Raw genomic sequence first — 17939 nt, forward strand, 5'->3', positions numbered from 1 at the left:
CTGTGGAAGGTATCAAGAATATATGGTGTGGGAGGAAAGTTGTTAGAAGCAGTGAAAAGTTTTTATCGAGGATGTAAGGCATGTGTACGTGTAGGAAGAGAGGAAAGTGATTGGTTCTCAGTGAATGTAGGTTTGCGGCAGGGGTGTGTGATGTCTCCATGGTTGTTTAATTTGTTTATGGATGGGGTGGTTAGGGAGGTGAATGCAAGAGTTTTGGAAAGAGGGGCAAGTATGAAGTCTGTTGGGGATGAGAGAGCTTGGGAAGTGAGTCAGTTGTTGTTCGCTGATGATACAGCGCTGGTGGCTGATTCATGTGAGAAACTGCAGAAGCTGGTGACTGAGTTTGGTAAAGTGTGTGAAAGAAGAAAGTTAAGAGTAAATGTGAATAAGAGCAAGGTTATTAGGTACAGTAGGGTTGAGGGTCAAGTCAACTGGGAGGTGAGTTTGAATGGAGAAAAACTGGAGGAAGTGAAGTGTTTTAGATATCTGGGAGTGGATTTGGCAGCGGATGGAACCATGGAAGCGGCAGTGGATCATAGGGTGGGGGAGGGGGCGAAAATTCTGGGAGCCTTGAAAAATGTGTGGAAGTCGAGAACATTATCTCGGAAAGCAAAAAATGGGTATGTTTGAAGGAATAGTGGTTCCAACAATGTTGTATGGTTGCGAGGCGTGGGCTATGGATAGAGTTGTGCGCAGGAGGATGGATGTGCTGGAAATGAGATGTTTGAGGACAATGTGTGGTGTGAGGTGGTTTGATCGAGTAAATAACGTAAGGGTAAGAGAGATGTGTGGAAATAAAAAGAGCGTGGTTGAGAGAGCAGAAGAGGGTGTTTTGAAATGGTTCGGGCACATGGAGAGAATGAGTGAGGAAAGATTGACCAAGAGAATATATGTGTCGGAGGTGGAGGGAACGAGGAGAAGAGGGAGACCAAATTATAGGTGGAAAGATGGAGTGAAAAAGATTTTGTGTGATCGGGGCCTGAACATGCAGGAGGGTGAAAGGAGGGCAAGGAATAAAGTGAATTGGAGCGATGTGGTATACCGGGGTTGACGTGCTGTCAGTGGATTGAATCAAGGCATGTGAAGCGTCTGGGGTAAACCATGGAAAGCTGTGTAGGTAGGTACATTTGCGTGTGTGGACGTATGTATATACATGTGTATGGGGGTGGGTTGGGCCATTTCTTTCGTCTGTTTCCTTGCGCTACCTCGCAAACGCGGGAGACAGCGGCAAAAAAAAAAAAAAATATATATATATATATATATATATATATATATATATATATATATATATATATATATATATTATACATATATATATATATATATATATATATATATATATATATATATATATATATATATATATATATATATATATATAAGAGGGTGAGAGGTGAGGAAGGAACAGTGAACTGGAACGATGTGGTATACTGGGGTCGACAGGTGAAACGTCTGGATAAACCATGGAAAGGTCTGTGAAGCCCAGACGCAGATAAGGAGCTAGATAGCTACAGACAGCGTGAATGAATGTGGCCTTTTTTTGTCTGTTTTCCTGAAGCGGGGGAACCGAGGCTGTTTCCTGTGGGGTGGAGTGGCGCCGGGAATGGATTGAAGGCAAGTACGAATATATATTCTTTCTTTCTTTCATACTATTCGCCATTTCCCGCATTAGCGAGGTAGCATTAAGAACAGAGGACTGGGCCTTAGAGGGAACATCCTCACCTCACCCCCTTCTCTGTTACTTCTTTTGGAAAGTTAAAAAAAAAAGAGAGGGAAGGATTTCCAGCCCCCCGCTCCCTTTCCTTTTAGTCGCCATCTACTACACGCAGGGAATACGTGGGAAGTATTCTTTCTCCCCTATATATATATATATATATATATATATATATATATATATATATATATATATATATATATATATATATATATATATATATATATATATATATATATATATATATATATATATATATATATATATATATATATATATATATGTTGCTTTGTCGCTGTCTCCCGCGTTAGCGAGGTAGAACAAGGAAACAGACAAAAGAATGGCCCAACCCACCCACATACACAACCCACCCACATACATACACGTCCACACACGCAAATATACATACCTATACATCTCAACGTATATATATATATATATATATATATATATATATATATATATATATATATATATATATATATATATATATATATACACACAGACAGACATATACATATATACACATGTACATCATTCATACTGTCTGCCTTTATTCATTCCCATCGCCACCTCGCCACACATGAAATAACCCCCTCCCCCTTCATGTGTGCGAGGTAGCGCTAAGAAAGGACAACAAAGGCCACATTCGTTCACACTCAGTCTCTAGCTGTCATGTATAATGCACCGAAACCACAGCTCCCTTTCCACATCCAGGGCCCACAAAACTTTCCATGGTTTGCCCCTAAACGCTTCACATGCCCTGGTTCAATCCATTGAAGCACGTCGACCCCGGTATAGCACATCGTTCCAATTGACTCTATTCCTTGCACGCCTTTCACCCTCCTGCAATGTTCAGGCACCGATCGCTCAAAATCTTTTTCACTCTATCTTTCCATCTCCAATTTGGTCTCACACCTCTCCTCGTTCCCTCCACCTCTGACACATATATCCTCTTGGTCAATCTTTCCTCACTCATTCTTTCCATGTGACCAAACCATTTCAAAACACCCTTTTCTGCTCTTTCAACCACTCTCTTTTTATTACCACACATCTCTCTTAACCTTTCATTACTTACTCGATCAAACCACCTCACAACACATATTGTCCTCAAGCATCTCATTTCCAACACATCCATTCTCCGCACAACTCTATAGCTCATGCCTCGCAACCATATAACATTGTTGGAACCACTATTCCTTCAAACATACCCATTTTTGCTTTCCGAGATAATGTTCTCGCCTTCCACACGTTTTTCAACGCTCCCAGAACTTTCGCCCCCTTCCCCACCCTGTGACTCACTTCCTCTTCCATGGTTCCATCAACTGCCAAATCCACTCGCAGATATCTAAAACATTTCACTTAATCCAGTTTTTCTCCATTCAAACTTACCTCCCAAGTGACTTGTCCCTCAACCCTACTGTACCTAATAACCTAGCTCTTATTCACATTTACTCTCAGCTTTCTTCTTTCACACCCTTTACCAAACTCAGTCACCAGCTTCTGCAGTTTCTCACCCGAATCAGCCACCAGCGCTGTATCATCGGCGAACAACAACTGACTCACTTCCCAACCTCTCATCCACAACAGACTGCATATTTGCCACACTCTCCAAAACTCTTGCATTCACCTCCCTAACAACCCCATCCATAAACAAATTAAACAACAATGGAGACATCACGCACCCCTGCCGGAAACCGACATTCACTGAAAACCAATCACTTTCCTCTCTTCCTATTCGTACACATGCCTTACATCCTCGATAAAAACTTTTCACTGCTTCTAACAACTTGCCTCCCACACCATATATTCTTAATACCTTCCACAGAGCATCTCTATCAATCCTATCATATGCCCTCTCCAGATTCATAAATGCCACATACAAATCCATTTGCTTTTCTAAGTATTTCTCACATACATTCTTCAAAGCAAACACCTGATCCACACAACCTCTACCACTTCTGAAACCACACTGCTCTTTCCCAATCTGATGCTCTGTACATGCCTTCACCCTTTCAATCAATACCCTCCCATATAATTTCCCAGGAATACTCAACAAACTTATACCTCTGTAATTTGAAGCACTCACCTGTATCCCCTTTGCCTTTGTACAATTTTTCTATTGGCAGAGAACAGCAGGCAGACAGCGTATCACTGGATCACCGATGGTATAAATTCTATTTGTCTGGAGCAGTAGATAGCAGTTCCAGAACTACAAAATGTTTTATCGGTGGTCCTGCGGTATGTTTCTGTGCTCCTGCTGCATTCGTTAGCCTGGGTTATTATACTCCAGGGTGGTTCGTGGTAAAATATACCATTCTTGTTTGAAGATTTTCATTATTTTAACGGTCCCAGTATTCGCTATCCCATTCTCTCACCTGAATGCAGGAATGTACTTACACTGGGACTTATTCCAACCTGCCAACTGTGACTCGAGTGGTGGTCATCCACAAGTCGCCCATAACTCTCCTAACTGCAAAATCCTGTCTTTGCAAAACAAATTCCCCTTCCCCTCAGGATGACGCTACAAGAGCTCTTTGTCTACCATAATATGCCAAGTTCTATTGGACAAAACCAACAAAGTGGAGGTTTGACCAACTGATGTCCGACCCTCGCGGCAAAACGCCGAGGTTGGTATCAGAGGACCCCGTTCCGGTCCCTACCTCCGTGTCTTCCTCTATAAGTCTCCAAAGGGGGAAAAAATAGTTATAAAAAGTGTCACTATACAGAAAATGTAACAAAACATAATACTAATATATAAACAAATGTATAATGTTATCAAATAAGAATCAGAAGAGGATACTCATCCATAAAAGGGTGGAAGAAGCAAAAGTCCATCACAGTAATGGAGTTAAACGTCTGCACATAACTAGTATCGTGAGAATTATATGGTAGTGGAAGCCAAAACGTTGGTACGAACAGCCAGCAGAACTATATCAAATGGGGCTTGCTGATTATTTAGGTCGGTGGGCAGACCAGGCCGGGCAAGTAGGCCATCACCGAACAGATAGTTACTAAGTGGCGAGGAACATTTATCGCACCAAGAGGCAGAGGATTTGAGGTATCTAACCTCTGGGGGTCGTAAAGATCAAGGCTCCCAGGAGGATCTGACTCTGGAGATATATGACTTTAAAAAAGGAAGATAAATGCAATATCTTGCAGAAAATCTAAGGATCATGAAGAAAAGACGTAATGAAGTACTCACCATTTTTAAAGTTTTCAAGGCAATAGTTGTTAACGTCACGCATTACTCCAGTACGTGGTCGGTATAACTGGCCATTTGGAAGAAGGTAACTCTTATGTGAAAGTTTTGTTTGAGGGTACAGCACGATTAACTCACAGTCAGGCACTAGGCTGACGATCATTGCCTTGGATGGAGGCATTGCTGGGCTACCACTGATGGAGTGATGCTGTAGTGACAAATTTGTATATTTTGCTGATACACAACTTAAAGTATTCAAATGCAGCACTTCTCCATCGGCACAGCACTTGTTTATACATGTTGTACTGCTGCACATCTGTTGATGTAAATATTGGTCATTCTTTCATAGCTTAATACTGAGACTGTTCATGCAACACAACTTCGGAAATGGTAATACAATAAACCGTTATTCACACACACACACACAAACACACACACACACACACACATTATATATATATATATATATATATATATATATATATATATATATATATATATATATATATATATATATATATTATCCCTGGGGATAGGGGATTAAGAATACTTCCCACGTATTCCCTGCGTGTCGTAGAAGGCGACTAAAAGGGGAGGGAGCAAGGGGCTGGAAATCCTCCCCTCTCGTTTTTTTTTTTTCTAATTTTCCAAAAGAAGGAACAGAGGGGGCCAGGTGAGGATATTCCAAAAAAGGCCCAGTCCTCTGTTCTTAACGCTACCTCGCTAACGCGGGAAATGGCGAATAGTTTAAAAGAAAAAAAAAAAAAAATATATATATATATATATATATATATATATATATATATATATATATATATATATATATTATTTTGCTTTGTCGCTGTCTCCCGCGTTAGCGAGGTAGCGCAAGGAAACAGACGAAAGAATGGCCCAACCCACCCACCCACATACACATGTACATACATACACGTCAACACACGAAAATATGCATACCTATACATCTCAATGTATACATATATATACACACAGACATATACATATATACACATGTACATAATTCATAGTCTGCCCTTATTCATTCCCATCGCCACCTCGCCACACATGGAATAACAACCCCCTCCCCCCTCAATGTGCGAGGTAGCGCTAGGAAAAGACAACAAAGGCCCCATTCGCTCACACTCAGTCTCTAACTGTCATGTAATAATGCACCGAAACCACAGCTCCCTTTCCACATCCAGGCCCCACAGAACTTTCCATGGTTTACCCCAGACGATTCACATGCCCTGGTTCAATCAATTGACAGCATGTCGACCCCGGTGTAGCACATCGTTCCAATTCACTCTATTCCTTGCACGCCTTTCACCCTCCTGCATGTTCAGGCCCCGATCACTCAAAATCTTTTTCACTCCATCTTTCCACCTCCAATTTGGTCTCCCACTTCTCCTCGTTCCCTCCACCTCTGACACATATATCCTCTTGGTCAATCTTTCCTCACTCATTCTCTCCATGTGAACAAACCATTTCAAAACACCCTATATATATATATATATATATATATATATATATATATATATATATATATATATATATATATATATATATATATATATGTTATCCCTGGGGATAGGGGAGAAAGAATACTTCCCACGTATTCCGTGCGTGTCGTAGAAGGCGACTAAAAGGGGAGGAGCGGGGGACTGGAAATCCTCCCCTCTCGTTTTTTTTTTTTTTAATTTTCTAAAAGAAGGAACAGAGGAGGGGGCCAGGTGAGGATATTCCCTCAAAGGCCCAGTCCTCTGTTCTTAACGCTACCTCGCTAACACGGGAAATGGCGAATAGTTTGAAAGAAAAAGAAAAAAAAAAAAAAAATATATATATATATATATATATATATATATATATATATATATATATATATATATTATTTTTTTTTTATTATACTTTGTCGCTGTCTCCCGCGTTTGCGAGGTAGCGCAAGGAAACAGACGAAAGAAATGGCCCCCCCCCCCCCATACACATGTATATACATACGTCCACACACGCAAATATACATACCTACACAGCTTTCCATGGTTTACCCCAGACGCTTCACATGCCTTGCTTCAATCCACTGATATATATATATATATGTATATATATATATATATATATATATATATATATATATATATATATATATATATATATATATATATATATATATATATAGGGGAGATATCTATGGGGATAGGGAAGAAAGAATACTTCCCACGCATTCCCCGAATGTCATAGAAAGCGACTAAAGGAAGCGTGATCAGGGGCTGCCCCCCCCCCCCCCCTCCTTGTATTTAACTTTCCAAAAGGGGAAACAGAAGAAGGAGTCATGCAGGGAGTGCTCATCCTCCTCGAAGGCTCAGACTGGGGTGTCTAAATGTGTGTGGATGTAACCAAGATGAGAAGAAATGAGGGATAGGTAGTATGTTTGAAGAAAGGAACTTGGATGTTTTGGTTCAAGTGAAACGAAGCTCAAGGGTAATGGGAAAGAGTGGTTTGGGAATGTCTTGGGAGTAAAGTTAGGGGTTAGTGAGAGGAGAAGAGCAAAGAAAGGAGTAGCACTCCTCCTGAAGCACGAGGTGTGGGAATGTGTGATAGAGTGTAAGAAAGTAAACTAGATTGATATGGGTAAAACTGAAAGTGGATGGAGAGAGATGGGTGATAATTGGTCCTACGCTACTAGAATGAGTATAAAAAGAATCTAGTGTACTCATCCATTCCCCTTCCTAAACCCATCTTGTTCTTTACAGTCACTGGGGTCGTTCATTATTTCCTTTTATATCCATATCCTAAAGAAAACTCTCGCTCCTTCACAACTCTTGGAAACTAATTCTAATCGAGAAAACTTCGTTCTAGGGTTGAAAAACTCACTGTGAAAAACGACTTACGTTAGGTAGGTCAGGCCGACATATAGCGGCACGATATCCCTCATCAGGATGAAGTTCCACGCAGAAATCTTTCGTATATTTGTAAAGCTGCTCCCTCCACCTTATTCGAACTCCATCTTCTTCCAAAATCAATATATTGTGTTTTCCATCTAGACCATACCAATTGATCTTGAAACCCGGTGGGCACTTCAGATCAAGAGGACTCCATAGCACTAAATCTGGTGAAGCTTTGGATGTATTAATGTATTCCAGTGGTGGTGAGAAAGTAGACGCTCCTGCCACGGGAGTACATCCATTCTTGATCAGAGATTGGTCCTCCATGCAACAGCTCCATCCCTTCCTCGCTGCGAGGTTGATATTTTTGAGATGGCCTCGCAACCTAGACTGGACAGGAGCAACCATCCAGCCAAGTTTAGTAATGCTTGCATATTCATACGGCTGTCCGACTGATAATGTTTTCCTTGTGGTACTTGCTCAGATCTGTGAAACAAACATAAATGAAATTATAAGTAATTTTTTCTTTCATAATTTCTCTCTTTTCATGTTACATTGATTTTCCAAAACTGTTTTCAAAACAGCTTCCCTGATGGTAAGGTATGTGTGATTTTTCAAGAAGAAATTATTAACAAAATTCCCAAATCCAGCATATTTTGTTGCCTAAAGTCTTGGTAATGATCAATGGAACCGTGAGAACTTGTGTACAATGCCTAATGTATCTTCGTAAATATGTATCAGATAATAAACAGGATCATGAACCTCGACACACTAATAATTCTTAGTTAACCCTCAATACGTTCTAAATATATCTTTGTTGAGGAGTTCTTTATCAAAATGACACTATTTCCCGTTACGGGCTTTGTCAAGTCACTGGCCACGCTGTAGTTGATTGGCTGCGCTTTAGACCCATCAGTCGCCAGGCCTTCAACGTCAACACAGGAGCAACCGAAAAATCTGAACACCATTAGGTGTTAACGATTTAAGACGACATACACTCTCACTGTGTACATTGGCCATGAAAACACACCAGAACTCCAGTCCATCTACTCAAATGTAGCGGTGGATTGGGGGAGGGAGAGATCAGGGAAGGGAAAGGGTACGTGACGTCAGTAGTGTAAGAGAGGGAAGGGGGTCATAAGGAGCACTGTCGGGAGGAGGAGGTATGTATGACGTTCAGGATAAGTATGCACATTTTGATGACATTCAGTAGGTGTTACACTAGACATATTGTTTTGCTTTTCTGCATCTACACTTTACTGAGTTGCTGCTCTCTCTTAAGGGCCTCGGACTCTGACAACTCCGCGCTTTATTCCAATCGTGCCCGCCAAGGATTCTCAGCGACGAGAATCATGAGCCGAAGTGTTCACCATCCCGTGAGGTGCTGCAGCAAAATATACGACGGAGAGACGTCTCAGGACTTGTATACAAGATGATAGTTAGTGGAGGCAGATATAAGTGGCGATCAAACACCAAGAACAACGCGTGTGTAGTTCATTGTGATATAAACAACCATCTCTTGGGACAGGTAAAATGTTCTAGCTCTACCTACTCGCTAAAGTTAAGTCTAAATAATTTAGATTTACCACCTCGCTCGATCTTACCTTATACCTTGACCCGACACCGCAATGTTGGTTCGCTTTCCCTCTTTGATAAGTATTACTTTGGCTTTCGCTCGCGGTATGTGGCTGCATGTGTGGCCACATCATGAGCCAGACCACGTAATACTCAGCAAGTTTCTGCACTATATAATTATTGTCTGACCGTTGCCTACTGAAGGATGGGCCGTTTTAATTTTTCTTTCTGCATACGTCTATAATTTGTGACTTTAGGTTCGAATCCTTGTTTCGGCAGTCGGTCCATGGTCAACCCAGCTGTTCATGGCTTTGATTTAGATCTCAGCTGCCCGTACCGCCTCAGCTAACACACACACACACACACACACACAAAAAAACAAAAAAAAAAGCTGTCAGAAATCTCCTGAGTAGCGGTGATGAGCTCACATTTAGAAGGTGCCATCATCCTAGAATTATTTACTCAGCTCATACGGTAGTCTCTCACTAAAGTTCTTCAGAGGCTAAGCAAAATAACAGAGGGGCAGAGAGAACGCCTTGCTGGACTCCTTCAGTTGACTTGGTCTCAAGGTCGTTAAAAATCTAAGTCGCAGGTGTGCTGTAGCATGTACGTATGAAGAGGGAAAAGGACGGAGAGTACTGGGTGAACATCGGTGACAGCATCCCTTCCCACATGATCGATAGACTTCTTGAAAGTTTAGTCTGTCGGTGACTTTATCCTGGGCGAGGCTGCCAACACAGGCTCGTGCAACCTGGGCTGCTGTTTCACAGCTTAAAGGTATGCCACAGCAAATTTGTCTTGGGATCAGTGAGGTGCTTGCCTCACTGCTGACGTTGTTGAAGCCAATCTATATATCAGACGTTGTAGATGTTGCCATCGGCAATTATCTTTCTTCTTTGGTGTACAGAGAAGAGCCAAAGAAAGGGGGTCTTGTTGGTTGGGGAATATTAGCAGCGATACACGGACTGAGACACACACACACACACACACACTACCAAAAATACTTCGACAGCTGTGGTGATGGTCAATCATGAGTTCCATGGGGGTCCTTAAGCCATGGCTTCAACAAACCTCCTTCATCAAGACATTACAAGACTCACATAGGCCGCAGGACAAAGTTTACAGTGACCATTCACTTTCCTGTGGGATGAGGGAAGGCCGCTAACATTCTGACTTTTCATATATAAATCTAACCACCAGAAGAAGTAGTGTGGCATGCATCTAAAACACCTGCTAAGAATAACTAATTACCATAATTCACAAGTATAAGAAATAATTAGATTAAAAACAGAGGCATGCAGAGTATCGGCACAGAGTTGAAGTAGCTCTTATAATATACAACTGTATGCAAGGAAATGATTGTGGAAAATGCACTTAGATTACGTTCATCTCAAAACAAGATGTGCGCTGTAATTCCTGCCGCACAGCATAATACTAACTGGCGGTTCTGTCCGGTCTCTGGTGTTGAAAGTTCACTTAAGGGAGCATCAACTGGTTACACAGGTCCTTAAAACATGATCTTAGCTGCATTGCCGACCGTCTGCTTGGCAGTCCGGACGTGCGGTGCACCACGTCCTTCCGATCGTGTCGGTCTGTTACGAACACTGGAGTTCAGGCGTGCGAGAGTCCCTCCTGAGAGACGCCCACGCTCCCAAGGTCAGGTGGGCCTGTACGTGCACTGCTTGCAGCGGCTAAGCGCGCCCTGCGTACGACCTTTGTATGGTTCAAAGTTTCCGCCTTCACATAGCCGAGATTCTCTCTCTCTCTCTCTCTCTCTCTCTCTCTCTCTCTCTCTCTCTCTCTCTCTCTCTCTCTCTCTCTCCTACTAACACCTGGCCCCTACTGGCGCTCGGTCCCTATTGGCGCCCTGTTGAAACTGAAGCTATAGGCGTCCCTGTAAGCACAGTATTGGCTCGTTACTCCTACAGGGAACGAGCTTGACACACTAAACACATCCTAGAGTGACAGAGTGAGGTGTGACTTACCGCGATTGTGGTATATGTCAGCGTTTTGTTCACCCGGGCTAGGAAAGCAGCACTGCAAGCTGACCTGGTACTAACTGACCCAGCACTGACCTAGTCTCTGTTCTGCGTAATGTAGGATGACATTTCTTGTATTACCAAGGCAATTAGTCCAGTTTCCTTGGTCAATTACTCCACTAATTCACTCTTTCATTTTTCCATGTTCGATACATTTCAGTTGAGTATTCAATTGTCACTTTTTCGCTGTATTTTCTAACATGAACACCAAGAATACATTTTACAGCCTCCTTCATCCTATGAAGGATGCCAGGTCTCGTTACCTTAGCACTTACAGAAACATTATTGATACAAACCAGGAAAGAACTTAAACACTATGTAACTTCTAGCATTCTTACAATCAGAATTTTTACTTTCGACTGACTAAACAATTTTAAGAGATTATCCTTAACTGATACATCTCTCGGCCAGTGAATGAAGCGCGGGCTAAGCAACTTACAATGATGACTCCTAAGCCTGACAACATTGGCCGCAGTTTTTGACGCTCCGATTCTCTTCCTGATCACACTCTCTTATTCATCAAACTAAATTTTTGCTTCCTAGTCATAGTATTCTTAATATAAAACGAACTACTACCTGTTCATCCAGCCAAAAAGTCGTATAGAGATGGACAGACGTGACACGTTTACTCTAATCAGATCTCACTCTTACCCAGATCCATGTTTACGAAGGAATGACTGACGTCAGCCTACAGTTTGCACACACACACACACACACACACACACACACACACACACACACAAGCTCCCTATCTCCCATGGTAAGTTGTGCGGGAAAGCGGCAGTGGAAAGTATGGTGGCACACACAAAGGAACAATGCGGCATCAAGAATGGTAGATGTGTGGATGTTTGCTTCGAACAATTTTCGCGAGAAATATTTAAGGAAACAGAAGGATTTATACGGGGCATTTTTAGATCTGGAGAAGGGATATGATAGTGCAGGTAGAGGGTTTATAGAGGGTGTTACGAATTTATGGCGTAAGAGGAAAGCTACTATAAGCAGTAAGGAGCTTCTATCAAGAGATTAAGAAGTGTGAGCGAGTAGGAGGAGAGGAGGTTAAGAGGTTCCAGATGAACATAGGGCTGTGGCATGGGTGTGATGCTATCATGGCTGTTTAATTCATTAATGGATGGGAACGCGAGGGTTTTGGAGAGAATGGCAGGTCTGCAGTCTTTCGGGGTTGGGGGTAGGGACCTGAGAGGTGATTCATTAACTGTTTACTGAGGACAATAATGCTGGTCAAGATTTGAGTGAGAAACTGCAGAACATGGTGTCTGAGTTTGGAAGAGTGTGTGAAAGGAGATATTTCAGGACATGTGAAAAAATCAATGTAATCAAATTTAGCAGTGGAGACACAGGTTACCTGAAATGTGAGTCTGAATGGAGAAAACTTGCAGAAAGTAGTGTTTTTCATACTTGGGAGAAGACATGGCAGCGAATGGAACTAGGGAACTGAAGTGAACTAGACGTGGGTGAGGGGAGGACGTAGGTCCTGGACGCACTGAGGAAAGTTTGGAAAGAGAAGCCACTGTCGGTGAGGGCAAATATGGGCATGTTTGATGATATGTAGTGGTCCCACTGGACTTGCTCTCTTGCAAGGCGTGGGCCTAAAATGACAGAATACGGCAAGGGTGTGTTACAAATGAGGACAATATGTGGTGTGAGGAGGGTTGATCGAATAAGAAATGAATGGATACGAGAGAAGAGTGGTGGTGAGAGATGTATGAGAGAACTGAAGAGATTGAGCTGAAATGTTTTGGATGAGTGAGGAGAGGATGACTAAGAAAGTATATATTGCACAGTCATTTAGTACGCAAAGGTAAACACAGTAGTGCTATTACTTATAAACTGGCAAGGACATTTTCACACTGTTGATCTTAACAACCCAGTCACATTGTACCCTTGTCGGATTAAGTTACCCGTAATGTTACTGAATCTGTCTTAATTGCTAATCTGTCTGTCTCCAGTTAACTTTAAAGCACATCAACCAAATCATTATGAAAGAAATAGTAAAAAAAGATAACATAAGAAGAGTAGTTGAACACGCATCCCGCTCACCAGGCCAACCACCCAACACAACCCTCATTGACCACAAGGCACCCACCACTTTCCCTTTAACGGTCAGGTCAGTGTCTTCTCGGGCATGACGGAAGCCTTTGTGGTTGTGTTAGGATTTGAAACTTTATGAACTGTTTACTCATGATGAGGCGGATTGTCTCCGCGAAACGTGTGTTTTGTAATCATAAAGAGGATGAACAGAACTCCGACTGAAGTGCGATTTCACCTTCATCAATATCATCACGGATTACTGTGATCGTCATAGTATCAATATGTATATATATATATATATATATATATATATATATATATATATATATATATATATATATATATATATATATATATATATATATATATATATATATATGGCCTGAATAAGTATTGAGTTCGTAACAATATATATATATATATATATATATATATATATATATATATATATATATATATATATATATATATATATATATATATATATATATATATATATCATCCCCGGGGATAAGGGAGAAATAATACTTCCCACGTATTCCCTGCGTGTCGTAGAAGGCGACTAAAAGGGAAGGGAGCGGGGGGCTGTAAATCCTCCCCTCTCGGTTTTTTTTTTTTTCAATTTGCCAAAAGAAGGAACAGAGAAAGGGGCCAGGTGAGGATATTCCCTCAAAGGTCCAGTCCTCTGTTCTTAACGCTACCTCGCTAACGTGGGAAATGGCTGGTATGAAAAAAAAAAAAAAAATATATATATATATATATATATATATATATATATATATATATATATATATATATATATATATATATATATATATATATATATATATATATATATATATATATATATTGTTACGAACTCGATACTTATTCAGGCCAGGTCGCCAGTAACATATCTGTTACAAATACTACTGACCTTGTCTTGCAAGGACGTTATAGATTTGTCAAGTTGCACAACTCAGGATAACACAATAATAAAGTTATGGGATTGAATTAAAGACCAGCATTACATTAAAACTACTTATAATGAAAGAATTCAAGTGTACAAAGATAGGTACATAAATCAAGCATGAAACATTTACGTTAACACTGAACATAAGTCAATATTCCCGATAAGATTTCAAGCCAGGAGACCTCTTTCTTGTGACAGTTACGCTTGACGTGACACAATTAACTTCATCGTTACACTTATCTAAACCTGATGTAACACAGTAAACACTTAGCTAACTCTGACGTAACACAGTAAACACTTATAGCACAACACTCGTTATAGCAGTAACGGCTTATAGCACAGCAGGGCTTACAGGCTTACAGGTTTACAAGTTTACAGGCTTACAGGCTACAGCAGGGGACACCACCCACCTCGCTGGGCTTCAGAGAAAGGAATCAAGTCTCAGCGGGTGTTGTGGGTACCAGAAGACAAGCGTTCGCCCTTGCTGCTATAAACCTTACATTTCGATTGGCTATAGAAATATAGGAGAAGTTCTCATTGGTTGGAGGGTCCCAGAGTCTCAGCGTACTTACACTCTCGCAAAATGCTGGGTGGACAGAAACTCCGAGCCAGCCTCTGGCATCACTCCTCGCCCTGATAAGAAGTAGATACAAACACACACGTCTTCGTAACACCCCCCCCTCCTTAAAGGAGAAAATTCCTAGAAGAGGAATTTTCTCACGTTAAGAGCGGGATAAACAATCAGCTAACACATTATGTGCGCCAGCAATATGGTGAATATCTAAATTATACTCTTGAAGAAACAAGGCCCACCTAGTTAACCTTTGATTCTTATCTCGGAACTTATTAACATATTTCAAGGGGTGGTGATCAGTATACACCTTGATGACATTGCCTGAAGGACACAAGTAAACATGAAAATGATGCAATGCTAATATTAAAGATAAAAGTTCCTTCTCAATGGTAGAATAATTCCTTTGGGCTTGATTGAATTTCTTACTAAAATAACTTACAGGGTGCTCAACATGGTTCTCGTCCTCCTGCAAGAGGACAGCACCGGCTCCCACATTGCTGGCGTCAACAGCTAACTTGAAAGGGCGATCAAAATCAGGGGCCTGCAAAATAGGACTATTACAAAGTATGGATTTTAATTGATGAAAGGCTATGTCACACTGCTCATTCCAAACATATTTAACATCTTTCTTCAGTAAATCTGTCAGAGGGGTTGCGACTGTTGCAAAATTTACAATGAACATCCTATAGTACCCAACCATACCCATAAAACGTCTCAGTTCTCTTCGAGATCGGGGGCACTCAACTGGGATAAAGATTGGACCTTTGCAGTCGGTGGGGCTAGCTCACCTTGGCCGATCACATAACCCAAATATTGCACCTTGGCCTTCACAAACTCGCATTTGTTCCAATTGAGAACAAGGTTAGCTTTATTCAAGGCCGTCAGAACGTTGTCAAGTCTCTGTAGATGTTCGTCCCAACTCTGACTGTATATCACAATATCATCCAGGTAGACGACACAACCAGGCAGGTCTCTGATGAGTATGTCCATAAGTCGTTGAAATGTAGCAGGGGCGTTCTTCATCCCAAAAGGCATCACTTTACACTTATAAGTTTGTCCTAGCACTACAAAAGTACTAATATCTTGTGCTCTCTCCGTCAATCTAATCTGCCAGTACCCTTTCCTGAGGTCTACTTTTGACAGGAAGCGAGCATTGCCGACGCGATCAATGCAGTCTTCCACTCGCGGCAGGGGGTAACTGTCAGTTCTTGTTACCTCATTAACCCGGCGGTAGTCATTACAGAACCGATGGGTCCCATCGGACTTGGATACGAGAGTAACAGGGGAGCTCCACTCTGACTGACATGGCTCAATCAGCTCGTGCTCAAGCATATAGTTCATCTCAGTGCGAAGGATGGCCTCTCGTTGTGGGCTCACTCGACACGGAGCCAATTTAACTGGTCGGGCTGCTTCCACGTCCACATCATGGGTTGCGAGCGAGGTCTGTCCATGTGTGTTTCGGAAAACCTCCGGGTGTTTTGACAACAAGGCGGACATTTGTACACGTCGATCTTCCGATAGATGCGAAAGCTTGGTCTCCCACTTTCCGTTCGCGCCTCCGTCCGGTTCCCAGGCTTCCGAGGCACTCGCAGCTACGTCGTCGACTTCGTCACACACGGCTACCGCTGGACGTTGGATGATGCAGACTGGCACCTTCGGTTCCAAGGGGGGAGGATCACGCCTGAAATATGGCTTAAGCATGTTGACGTGGCATAATCTCCGACCTCTGCGCCTATCGGGGGTAGAGACAAGGTAATTTGAGTCTCCTACACTCCGGATAATGGTGTAGGGGCCCTGAAACCGGGCAGCCAAGGGTTGACCTGGCTGCGGTAGTAGAAGCAACACCTCGTCGCCCGCCTCAAACTTTCTTGGACGAGATCGTTTGTCAGGCCATATTGTCCTTCCTTCCTGAGACTCTCTTGAATGGGCGCGAGACAAATCCTCAGTCTCACCCACTGAATCTCGCTCGGACTCGAAACTAGCACAGGAGGTATCACACAGCTTCTCCTCACTAATTTCATCCTCAGAAGACGTCCTCAAATCCTGAGTCTTCTCTCTTGAAAGGGCATGAGACAAATCCTCAGTCTCAACGGAGTCTACACCAGGGGAGAGGGTATCACAGAGCTCCCTCTCACTAGACTCACTCGTAGGGAGAGACTTCACTTCCTCCGTCTTAACGGAGTCTACACCAGGGGAGAGGGTATCACACAGCTTCCTCTCACTGGCCTCACTCTCATGAAGAGCCTTTAAGTCCACTGTCTCAACGGAGGCTATACCTGGGGAGAGGGTATCACACAGCCTCCCCTCGCTGGCCTCATTCTCATCCGTCGACGCGGGGTCAGTGCCTAACTCAGCAAAGAAGGTATCAGCGAGCTCCACCTCACTCGGCTCACTCTCGGGCAGTGACTGTAGTTTTCCCGCCTCACGCTCTGTCTCCTGGGGCTTGCAACTTGCTTTCTTAGCGGACATGGACCGGGTAACTGCGCATACGGGGAATAAGTCCGGTACCTCTTCCTCAAGCTGCACTGCCTCCGTGGACTCTACCGGGCCCGTAGGCAACACCGGCATTGGGTTCATCTTCCCACCTGCTAGGTCATTGCCTAACATAAAGTCCACACCTGAGACAGGTAACCTATCTACAACCCCTATGAGAGCATGGCCCGTGAAGAGGTCTGTTTCTACCCTCACATCAACTAGTGGAGCTTCCTTGGGACCCGACAGTCCATCTAGCAAGACTCGGTCTCCAAACTCTCCTTGCGGCACCAAGCCATCCAACATTAGGGACTGTAGCGCACCAGAATCCCGTAATACGGTCACTTTTCGTCGTACACCACATCTACTAACATAGCCCTCAGACAAGAACGCATTGTAGTTCCCACAAAACGGATCCTTAATTACAAAGTGATTAACACTCTCGCAACCCCTCTTTTTCCTAAGAGCAGGGACAGCCTCACCTAC

General features: G+C 42.5%; 1 protein-coding gene across 1 annotated transcript in view; it reads right to left on the reverse strand.

Moving 5' to 3' along the window:
* LOC139753853 (probable G-protein coupled receptor Mth-like 3) overlaps positions 1 to 17939 on the reverse strand; it is a 111109-nt gene that overhangs the window by 75211 nt on the left and 17959 nt on the right. The window contains exons 2-3 of the mRNA XM_071670790.1: positions 7799 to 8278; positions 4920 to 5232 (exon numbers count right to left, since the gene is read on the reverse strand). Of these exons, the coding sequence (XP_071526891.1) occupies positions 4920 to 5232; positions 7799 to 8200 (715 nt within the window). The 5' untranslated portion in view covers positions 8201 to 8278. The remainder of the gene's footprint in view (positions 1 to 4919; positions 5233 to 7798; positions 8279 to 17939) is intronic.

The sequence above is a fragment of the Panulirus ornatus genome, chromosome 15, assembly GCF_036320965.1.
Source record: "Panulirus ornatus isolate Po-2019 chromosome 15, ASM3632096v1, whole genome shotgun sequence".
In the NCBI taxonomy this organism is placed as follows: Eukaryota; Metazoa; Arthropoda; class Malacostraca; order Decapoda; family Palinuridae; genus Panulirus; species Panulirus ornatus.